This window comes from Primulina eburnea, unplaced genomic scaffold (assembly GCF_022965805.1).
Source record: "Primulina eburnea isolate SZY01 unplaced genomic scaffold, ASM2296580v1 ctg421_ERROPOS500000, whole genome shotgun sequence".
Taxonomy (NCBI): domain Eukaryota; kingdom Viridiplantae; phylum Streptophyta; class Magnoliopsida; order Lamiales; family Gesneriaceae; genus Primulina; species Primulina eburnea.
Window position 1 is genome coordinate 57,925 of NW_027331234.1, and position 11,425 is coordinate 69,349.

Below are 11,425 nucleotides of genomic sequence, written 5' to 3' on the forward strand. Positions count from 1 at the left end.
GCCCCTCCCCGAGAGGAGACCACCTGTAAGGAGGACTCGGCTCCTCTAAGTAGTCGAAAGAGAAAAGCTGTAGCCGAGCCGGCCATTGAGACAGTGGTGGTGAAGGATGAGGTTGAGGAGATCGCCCGATCTCCTCCTCTTACTAGTTCTTCTGCTGGCACGTCAATTGGAAGGCCCTGGGTCCTCCCTAACATCTTTGGGGACACTGTTAGCTCGGATCTGGTGAAGATGGTCTGGGGCCTTCTGCGCCCTGACGAGGTGTAGCATCTGCAGTGGCTACACCCGAATGAGATGCTATGTGAAGGAGTGGCCCAATCTTTCTCTGTAAGTATCTCTTCACTTGTTTCGTCATTCAATTATGTATCAATTTTTCTAACTTTCCATGTTTACAGTGCTTGTAGATGTTTTTGGCCTCCTTTGAGCGAGTGGCTCGGGCTGCTAAAAGGGCCAACACACAGGCCACTTCTGCCCGGGAAATGCACGATAAGCTTCAAATGGAAGTGAACTGAGTGAAGGACCTCCATGAGCATGTCTTGGCTCGGGAGAAGGCCTGGTGGCAACAACAAATGGACCTGGCCCAGGCGGAGCTTGCTGAGGTCCGGGCAGAGGTGAAGGCATATAGGGCAGAGGCAGAGTCCTCCCGAGTCCGAGCCGAGGATTCCAGGCTGCTGTGAGCCTTATAAAGACTATCATGGAGTAGCAAATGGCAAATTTTCTGAAGTCCCTGGATTTCAAGAAGGTGGTGGCTGAAAAAGCCTTCCCTTACTTCGAACAGGGCTTCAATAAATGCCTGGAGCAGTTTGAAGAGGTAGGTCTGGTTCCGGCTAACCGGGAGGACTTCTCGGACTTGGAGAAGGCTGCCGCATCCCTCTCGGATGATGAAGCGATAAATAAGAAACAAGATGAACAAGATCCTCAGTAGACTAGGATTTATCTATTTTTTTTATTTCCCGGGCTTCCGAGCAACCTGTAAGCTTCTCTTTATTTAATGAAAATTGTTTTGCTTTTACATCCCTCGCACTTAAAACATTTCCAAGTGTTCTTCAAATATCGTCGTAATTTTTAACTTTCACCAAACACCTTCAAGTTGGGGGGCACGATCCTTTGAACAACTGGTTTTGATAAATAATTAGGATGCGAGCCCTTTAACGTAGGGGATAACTGGGGTAAATTTCTCTGGCCAGGGTACAGGTCCCTGGACTAAGTAGAAAACTTGGGTGCTGGTCCCCGTGCCAAGGTACGGGTCCTTGGACTTAGTTAGATGACCAGGGTACGGGTCCTTGGGCTTTGTATAAAACCGAGGTGTGGGTCCCCAGGCCAAGTTACAGGTCCTTGGGCTTTGTAGATAACCAGGGTGCGGGTCCCTGGGCCAAGGTACGGGTCCCTGGACTTCGTAGATAACTAGGGTGCAGGTCCCTAGACTTCGTAGATAACCAGGGTGTGGGTCCCCGGGCCAGGGTACGGATCCCTGGATTTAGTAGACATTTCCTTGAACAATTTCTTTATTTGATGTAGAAACAGTGGATACAAGTGCTTTAAACATAATATTTCTTTAAATGAAAAGCATTCCATGGCCTCTTAAGAGTGTGTCCCTGAGAATCTTCGAGATAATAAGCTTCCCCCGAGCTGACTCTTCGAACTATTTTGAAGGGTCCTTCCCACCGTGCTTCTAATTTCCCTACATTCCCCACTGGTTTGACCTTTTTCATCACCAAGTCCCCAACCTCAAAATCTCGTGATCGAACATGCTTGTTGTAGGATCTAATTATCCGGCTGCGATAAGCTTCCATTCGAATGGCTGCCCGGTCTCTCTTTTGTTCAACTAAATCAAGTTCAATGGCACGGGACTGATCATTGTTACTCGGATAAGATTCTATCCGAGCAGAAGATTGCCTAATCTCCACAGGTAGGACTGCTTCTGAACCATAGACTAGGCTATACGGAGTTTCCCGAGTAGATGATCGTGGTATAGTTCGATAGGAACATAACACACTCGGTAGTTCCTCCACCCAATCTTTACCCTTTCCATGGAGCCGGGCTTTCAATGCTTGCACAATGATTCTATTAGTCACTTCAGTCTAACCATTAGCTTGGGGGTAGGCTACTGATGTGAAGGATTGAATGATCTTCTTTTCTTGACACCATGAGTTGATTTTATTTCCCTCAAATTACCTCCCATGATCTGAATCAATTTTCTGGGGATGCCATATCTGCAAACAATATTTTCCAAAGAAATTTCATGACCTCCTCCTCAGTAATTTTGGCTAATGGCTCGCCTCTACCCTCTTGGAGAAATAATCCACGGCTGTGTTCGGGCTATGGGGATAGGACCCACAATATTAAAACACCATTGATCAAAACGGCATGATGTTGAGATTGGTTGCATGTTAGCAGTTGGGCCATGATGAAAATTAGAATGGTGTTGACAACCCTGGCATTTTTGAACAAGTCAGGCAGCATCCTGATTCATTTGGGGCCACCAGAATCCGGCCAATATAGCTTTCCGAGACAGAGCTGTTCTACCGAGGTGTTCACCACAGCATCCTTCGTGTATTTCTCGGAGGACATACTCTACCTCATTTTCTGATAAGCACTTGAGCAATGGGCCTTGATATGATCGCCTGTATAAAACATCATTCGAAAAGACAAACCTAGGCGCTTGTTTTTTTATTTTTGCAGCTCGAGCTCGATCTTCTGGGAGCTTGCCATGGACTATATATTCAACGAGAGGGGTCATCCATGAGCTTCTCTGAATCGAGGGTATCTCTTCATCAATAGAGAACATTAGCCTTGTAAAGCAGAGAACTTCCCAGGTGCTTATATTTGACATGGAAGCAGCCCATTTGGCTAAGGTATCAGCTTCTGCATTTTCCTCCCTAGGAATTTGCTCGATGCTCCAGTCGGTCAGAGACGCTGCCCGGGCCGTGATGAGCCCTAGATACTTGAGCATTTTTTCGTTCTTGGCCTCATACGCTCCCTTGATTTGCTGTGTGACCAACTGAGAGTCAGAATACCCTGCCAGAACATCCTCATACTGTAGTAACCCGATTCCTAATTTGAGTTAATTATCAGATTAATTATATTTTCGGTGGGATCGGAAGGACCGAACAAGTTCGGATCGTCCGATGAGTTCGGATCGTCCGATGAGTTCGGATCGTCCGAGCCAGTGTCGGACCGTCCGGGACAGGTGGCTGGACACGTGGAAGGGTTTTGGACACGTGGTAAGGTTCGGATCATCCGATTGGGGTTCGGATCGTCCGAGACAGGTGGCTGTACTCGTGGAAGTCATGCAAGGATCGGATCGTCCGATCAGAGTTCGGACCGTCCGAAGTGTGCCGGATCGGAGCTTCCGAAATGGTTCGGATCGTCCGAACATTGGCTATAAATAGAGGCGCGAGGCTTCATTTGTGACTCGCCAATTCAGAGAGTTCCATAGCATTTCAGTCGTTTCTGTGAGATTCTAGTCTTTTTCCGAGGTTCGGGCACTAGCGGGGAGCTGCTGGTCTTGTAGCGAAGCTGTGCTCTAGTTGGGAGCTAGCGGCATCAGTGGGCTAGCGACGGACGAAGGTTTGGAATTGTATCAGTATTATCTCAGGATTATCTAAGTTAAGTCTGGTAGATAAGTTTTAGTGATGGTTTTCACTTGATGCATAGGCTTGGACTAGACCTGTTGTCTGGTTATTCCAGTGGATTAGGATTGCTGTGATAGAGGTACGAAAGTACTATCCGAGATATCCTGGTCGAGTATACATTCTTATATGTGTTGCATGATTATGTGGTGCATTGATATATGTCATATGATGCATGCTATTATGTCACGTTTATTACTGCATGTTGCATTTCATGTTGAGCCGTATCTCCTTCGAGATAGCCTTTACTGTTGAGCTGTATCTCTTTCGAGATAAGCTATATATCTTGTGGGGCCGCTCAGCCCTCTTGTCTTGTGGACGCATGGACACCGAGAGTACACAGTGGCCGACGGGTCGGGAGGGCTTCGGTGATCCGGGACATTTTAGGTCCACGTCTGTTCTTGCAGTGGATGCAGTGACCCAGAGGTAGGACCGCGCGGCACTATCCACTTGGCGCCTCTAGACTGAGCATTTTGAGATCTTTTGTGATTCCTGTTTCTTGACTACCCTGGTATCATATCATAGCATGTGCATTTCATATAGGTTTGTATACTCATGCTTTTGTACTGGGCGTTCTTATCGCTCACGTCCTCGGTTTTGTTTATCTTGGACACCCCATTTCCACGGGGCAGGCCTCAGGTTGGATGGCTCAGGAGGAGCAGGAGGAGGACATTGAGTAGCTGGTTGGTTTAGTTTTCAGTGTTTTCCATTTGATTTGATATGATTGTAGCAGATACTTTCAGTTAGTTGAGTATTTTGGATTTCGATTGGGTTGTATAAACTATTGTTGTTAACCATATTTTCCGCTGTTATCTCTGATTTTTATTAATTAAGTTAATTGCATGCTTAGTTCTCAACTAGTAGGTGATTCTGGAACGGGTCACTACATTTATGGTATCAGAGCATGCTTACGATTTTGGGATATAGATTTCTGTTTTGGGATTTTCGTTGACCATTTTACCCCATTCTATCTTGTAGCAATGGCTGACCACTTTGATGACGAGAGTAGTCAGGGGAGTGTAGGTCGTTGGGGCGACCAGGATGATCATAGGCGTCATCGTGAGCATCGTCATCGTCGGGATGGTCCTAGGCGTTTTGATTTGCATCGTTTTATTCAGATGGGGCCTAAGCCTCTAGTCGGTGGAGAGACTCCCGATGATGCTGAGGACTGGTTAGAGCGCATGGAGAGTTGTTTCCGTGCATTTCAGTGCACCGAGGAGCAGAAGATAGAGACCCTTAGCTTTCTTCTCGAGGGCCGTGCGCGCAAGTGGTGGCGATCGACTTCTGCGCCGATAGTCCAGTCCCAGGGTAGGGTGACTTGGGCCGATTTCCGTGCAGCTTTCATGCAGCTGTATTTTCCTCCAGCCCTTCGCCAGGCGAAGACGATTGAGCTCCTGAATCTTAAGCAGGGGAGTATGTCTGTTGATGAGTATCAGCAGAAATTCTTCGAGTTGTTACCCTTCGCTCCTCATATCAGTGGCAGTTCTGAGGCCAAGTATGACCATTTCCTCCAGGGTCTTAACCAGGAGATCTTTGACCGAGTCACTGTCTGTGATAATCCTACTTCTTATGATGGGTTAGTGAACCGGTGTCGCCAGGCAGAGATCAGTCTCCAGCGTGGTAGGGCTATTCTTTCTTCTAGACCTCCGAGTACTCTGAGGCCTCGATCTCAGTCGTTCAAGAAATCTGGTTCGTCTTCTTCTGGATCTGGATCTCGATCTAGCGGTGTTTTCCGTTTTGGTAAGAAGAAGGAATCGTGTGCGCATTGTGGGAAGAACCATCCATCGGAGCAATGCCGAGCAGCCGCAGGAGCATGTTATCAGTGCGGAGAGATGGGGCATATTAAGAAGAATTGTCCTCAGTTGCGAGGTGGAGCAGGATCCAGTTCTGGATCTCAGACGACTGTTCAGCAGAGGAGGCAGGGTCAGGCAGTGGGTAGTTCGAATCTTCGACCTCGTGCCCAAGGTCAGGTGTTTGCGCTGAACCAGGATCAGGCTGCAGATGAGACCGAGAGAGTCATAGCAGGTACTTTTTGTTTATGCGGTATTCCTGCTTTTGTTCTTATAGATACCGGAGCATCTCATTCATTCATTTCTGCACGATTTGTTAAGCGTCATAAGTTACCGTATGTTTCTCTAGACGTTATTCTTTCTGTTTCTACCCCGATGGGTCATTCGGTTTTAGCCAAGCGTCTAGTGATGGGTTGTCCTTTAGATTTCGAGGGTAACGAGTTCACTGCGAATCTTATGATTCTGAAGATGGAAGACTTTGATTGTATTTTGGGTATAGACATTTTGACTACCTACCGAGCTACTGTGGATTGTTACCAGAAGCTTGTTCAGTTCCGTACGACTGAGAGCTCTAGTTGGTTTTTCTATGGTGAGGGAGCGCGACCTCCGATGCCAGTAGGTATCTGCTCTGAAAGCCTGTCGTGCTTTAGAGGCGGGCGGGGAAGGCTACCTCATCTATGAGATTGATACATCCACAGGTAGTGTTGGTATAAAGGATATTCCAGTGGTTTGTGAATTTCCTGATGTTTTTCTAGATGAGATTCCTGGTTTTCCTCCGGTTAGAGAGGTGGAATTTGGCATTGAGTTAATGCCAGGGACTGCACCGATTTCTCGTGCCCCCTATCGTCTTGCTCCGTCAGAGATGAGAGAATTGAAGCAGCAATTACAGGATCTTCTTGATAAAGGATTATATTCGTCCAAGTGTTTCACCTTGGGGAGCTCCAGTTTTGTTTGTCAAGAAGAAGGATGGATCGATGCGATTGTGTATTGATTATCGCCAGCTGAATCGTGTGACGATCAAAAACAAGTATCCATTACCTCGTATCGATGACTTGTTCGATCAGCTTCAGGGTACCTCTGTTTACTCCAAGATTGACTTGCGATCGGGTTATCATCAGATGAGAGTCAGAGATGATGATATTTCCAAGACTGCATTTCGTACTCGTTACGGGCATTACGAGTTTCTAGTTATGCCATTCGGATTGACGAATGCGCCAGCGGTGTTCATGGATCTGATGAACCGAGTCTTTCGTGATTTTCTAGATCAGTTCGTTGTGGTTTTCATCGACGATATCTTGATTTATTCTCACAGTGTGGAGGAGCATGTCCAGCACTTGAGGATTGTGTTGCAGATTCTTCGCGAGAAGCAATTGTATGCTAAGCTGAGTAAGTGCGAGTTCTGGATTGATCGTGTAGTATTCCTTGGTCATGTGATTTCCAAGGAAGGAATTTCTGTGGATCCCAACAAGATTGAAGCAGTGCTGAATTGGTCACGTCCTACGACGGTGGCCGAGATCCGTAGTTTTCTAGGTCTGGCCGGGTATTATTGTCGCTTCATCGTGAATTTCTCCCAGGTAGCTAGACCTTTGACGCAACTTACTCGGAAGGATGTTCCATTTGAGTGGTCATCTGAGTGCGAAGATAGTTTCAGAGAGCTTCGTCGACTTCTGACTTCTGCACCTGTTTTGGCGTTACCGTCAGGATCTGATGGTTTCAGTGTTTACACCGATGCCTCTTTCCAAGGCTTAGGGTGTGTGTTGACACAGAATGGTCATGTGATCGCTTACGCTTCCAGGCAGCTGAAATCTCACGAGGAAAAGTACCCTATTCATGATCTAGAGTTGGCAGCTATAGTGTTCGCACTGAAGATCTGGCGTCATTACTTGTACGGGGTTAAGTTTGAAATCTTTACTGATCACAAGAGTCTGAAGTATCTGTTCACTCAGGCTGAGTTGAACATGAGACAACGTCGTTGGATGGATCTACTGAAAGATTATGACTGCGAGATCAAGTACCATCCAGGCTCTGCGAATCTCACAGCCGATGCTCTTAGTCGTAAGGTGAGAGCCTCTGCACTTCAGACCAGTGCTATGATTAGTACTATTCAGGATTGTTGTTCGTTGGGATTTAACTTCAAACATCGGAAAGGTATGGAGAGCATTCGTGTTGCTACCATTTTATCTGAGCCAGTTTTGTTCGCTCGGATTCGAGATGCTCAGATGTCTGATCTGAAGACTCAGAGATTAGCTCGGTTAGCGGGTGGAGATAGCGGTTTCCATTATCAGTCTAATGGTCTTCTATGTTTGTCTAATCGGGTTGTAGTACCAGAGGATGATAATTTGAGGGAAAAGATCTTGTCTCAGGCTCATCGAAGCAAGTTGAGTGTCCATCCAGGAAGCAATAAGATGTATAAAGACTTGAGGACACGATTTTGGTGGAAAGGGATGAAGCGCAGTGTTTATCAGTTTGTTTCCAAGTGTCTTGTTTGTCAGCAGGTTAAGGCAGAGCACCGTCGACCTGGAGGATTATTGTTGAATCTACCTATTCCTGAATGGAAGTGGGAGCATATCACGATGGATTTCATTACTCACTTGCCATTGTCTTCGAGGAATAGTGATGCTATTTGGGTAGTGGTGGATCGACTCACCAAGTCTGCTCATTTTCTGCCTTATAACCGTGACTTCACTTTCGATCGGATGGCTCGCTTGTACATTCAAGAGATTGTACGTTTGCATGGAGTGCCAGTCAGTATTGTTAGTGACAGGGATCCTCGTTTTACCTCACGATTTTGGGGTAGTTTCCAGTCAGCATTGGGCACTTCACTGAGTCTGAGTACTGCTTATCATCCGGAGACTGACGGTCAAGTCAGAGAGGACTATCCGTACACTTGAGGATATGTTGCGAGCTTGTGTTATGGATTTCGGACCCGCTTGGCAGGATCATTTGCCTTTGATTGAGTTCGCGTACAACAACAGCTATCATCGTAGTATTGGTATGGCACCCTTTGAGGCGTTGTATGGGCGACGTTGTCGTACTCCATTATTCTGGGACGAAGTTGGGGAACGACATGTTGAGGGACCGGAGTTAGTCCAGCAGGCTATTGATAAAGTTGCAGTAATCAAGAAACGGATTAAGATCGCTCAGGATCGACAGGCTAGTTATGCGAACACCAAGCGGCGACCTCTTTATTTTCAGCCAGGTGAGAAAGTGTTTCTCCGAGTTTTGCCTTTTCGCAGGATTTTGAGATTTGGTCTCAAGGGTAAGCTATCTCCGAGATTTATTGGTCCTTTTGAGATTCTGGAATGTGTGGGAGATTTGGCTTACAGGTTAGCATTACCTCCGTATCTATCTGGAATTCATGACGTGTTTCACGTATCCCTTTTGCGACGATATGTGGCAGATGAATCACATATTTTACATCCATCTGAAGTTCAACTTGAATCGGATTTGTCTTACGTGGAGCGACCAGTTCAGATTCTCGATCGCAAAGATAAGGTGTTGCGGAATAAGATCATTCCTCTTGTCTTAGTTCAGTGGCAGCATAGAGGCACTGAAGAAGCCACTTGGGAGCTAGAGAGTCGTATGCGTTCGGAGCATCCAGAGCTCTTTTGAGTTGTACTGTAGTTGTACTATGGATGTAAGCATGTTTTCCGTTGTAATCCAATTATCAGTTGTGTTTGGCAACAATTGAGATGTAATAACAATGTTGTTATTTCAGTTTTGTTCATCCTATAAACTTGATTTCGAGGACGAAATCTTTTAAGGGGGGGAGAATGTAGTAACCCGATTCCTAATTTGAGTTAATTATCAGATTAATTATATTTTCGGTGGGATCGGAAGGACCGAACAAGTTCGGATCGTCCGATGAGTTCGGATCGTCCGATGAGTTCGGATCGTCCGAGCCAGTGTCGGACCGTCCGGGACAGGTGGCTGGACACGTGGAAGGGTTCTGGACACGTGGTAAGGTTCGGATCATCCGATTGGGGTTCGGATCGTCCGAGACAGGTGACTGTACTCGTGGAAGTCATGCAAGGATCGGATCGTCCGATCAGAGTTCGGACCGTCCGAAGTGTGCCGGATCGGAGCTTCCGAAATGGTTCGGATCGTCCGAACATTGGCTATAAATAGAGGCGCGAGGCTTCATTTGTGACTCGCCAATTCAGAGAGTTCCATAGCATTTCAGTCGTTTCTGTGAGATTCTAGTCTTTTTCCGAGGTTCGGGCACTAGCGGGGAGCTGCTGGTCTTGTAGCGGAGCTGTGCTCTAGTTGGGAGCTAGCGGCATCAGTGGGCTAGCGACGGACGAAGGTTTGGAATTGTATCAGTATTATCTCAGGATTATCTAAGTTAAGTCTGGTAGATAAGTTTTAGTGATGGTTTTCACTTGATGCATAGGCTTGGACTAGACCTGTTGTCTGGTTATTCCAGTGGATTAGGATTGCTGTGATAGAGGTACGAAAGTACTATCCGAGATATCCTGGTCGAGTATACATTCTTATATGTGTTGCATGATTATGTGGTGCATTGATATATGTCATATGATGCATGCTATTATGTCACGTTATTACTGCATGTTGCATTTCATGTTGAGCCGTATCTCCTTCGAGATAGCCTTTACTGTTGAGCTGTATCTCTTTCGAGATAAGCTATATATCTTGTGGGGCCGCTCAGCCCTCTTGTCTTGTGGACGCATGGACACCGAGAGTACACAGTGGCCGACGGGTCGGGAGGGCTTCGGTGATCCGGGACATTTTAGGTCCACGTCTGTTCTTGCAGTGGATGCAGTGACCCAGAGGTAGGACCGCGCGGCACTATCCACTTGGCGCCTCTAGACTGAGCATTTTGAGATCTTTTGTGATTCCTGTTTCTTGACTACCCTGGTATCATATCATAGCATGTGCATTTCATATAGGTTTGTATACTCATGCTTTTGTACTGGGCGTTCTTATCGCTCACGTCCTCGGTTTTGTTTATCTTGGACACCCCATTTCCACGGGGCAGGCCTCAGGTTGGATGGCTCAGGAGGAGCAGGAGGAGGACATTGAGTAGCTGGTTGGTTTAGTTTTCAGTGTTTTCCATTTGATTTGATATGATTGTAGCAGATACTTTCAGTTAGTTGAGTATTTTGGATTTCGATTGGGTTGTATAAACTATTGTTGTTAACATATTTTCCGCTGTTATCTCTGATTTTTATTAATTAAGTTAATTGCATGCTTAGTTCTCAACTAGTAGGTGATTATGGAACGGGTCACTACACATACTCTGCTTCATTTTTAGAGACTCTGGAGTCGATCCTCAGAACCAGCTTGATGTTCTCTTCTGATGGGGCAATCAGGACCACCCCAACTCCACATCCCAATAAATTTGATGCACCATCATCAAACACTCTCCATACCTCTTCTTCTACCGGTTGAATCATTTCTATTAAGAAGTGTGTCGATTCTTGGGCTTTTATAGCAAATCGAGGTTTGTATTCAATGTCATACTCCCCGAGCTCTACTGTCCATTTAACCATTCTTCCTGAGACTTCGGCGTGTGTCATGATCCTCCCGAGTGGAGAATTGGTGAGGACCACAATGGGATGTGAGAGAAAATAAGGTCTCAGATTCCGGGCAGTCATCACCAGGTCCAGTGCTATTTTTCCACCTCAATGTATTTTAACTCCGATCCTCGAAGGGCATGAGTGACATAATATATTGGCTTCTGGTCGGCTTCTTCTTCCCTCACAAGCACAGAACTAACAACGAACTCAGTGGCGGATAGATAGCTCCATAATTTTTCTCCAGGCTCGGGTTTTGCCAGGAATAGGCAACTCAGCCAGATGCTTCTTCAAGTCTTGAAAAGCTTGCTCACATTTTTCGTCTCAGCTACTTGGGGCGAGATCCCGGCTAATTCCTGTTGAGACCAGGCGAAAACACTGATGTTAGTTTTTAAACAATGCAAGAGAATTACCCGGGTGGACGCGTTGATGTCTCGGGCCACCCAGACGTGCTTTCCCGACTCAATTT

The 11,425-nt window shown here is 46.4% G+C and overlaps 2 protein-coding genes across 2 annotated transcripts; both read right to left on the reverse strand.

Annotated features, from left to right (window-relative positions):
* Positions 1 to 1,535: 1,535 nt before the first annotated feature.
* LOC140821093 (uncharacterized) lies at positions 1,536 to 2,179 on the reverse strand. Its single transcript, XM_073181505.1, has 2 exons — positions 2,173 to 2,179; positions 1,536 to 2,047 (listed from the first exon to the last, which is right to left on the reverse strand). The coding sequence occupies exons 1-2, from the start codon at positions 2,177 to 2,179 to the stop codon at positions 1,536 to 1,538; spliced, it is 519 nt and encodes a 172-aa protein (XP_073037606.1).
* Positions 2,180 to 2,449: 270 nt separating this feature from the next.
* On the reverse strand, positions 2,450 to 10,836 carry LOC140821094 (uncharacterized). The gene is made up of 2 exons (XM_073181506.1): positions 10,720 to 10,836; positions 2,450 to 3,034 (listed from the first exon to the last, which is right to left on the reverse strand). The coding sequence occupies exons 1-2, from the start codon at positions 10,834 to 10,836 to the stop codon at positions 2,450 to 2,452; spliced, it is 702 nt and encodes a 233-aa protein (XP_073037607.1).
* Between the last annotated feature and the right edge of the window lie 589 nt (positions 10,837 to 11,425).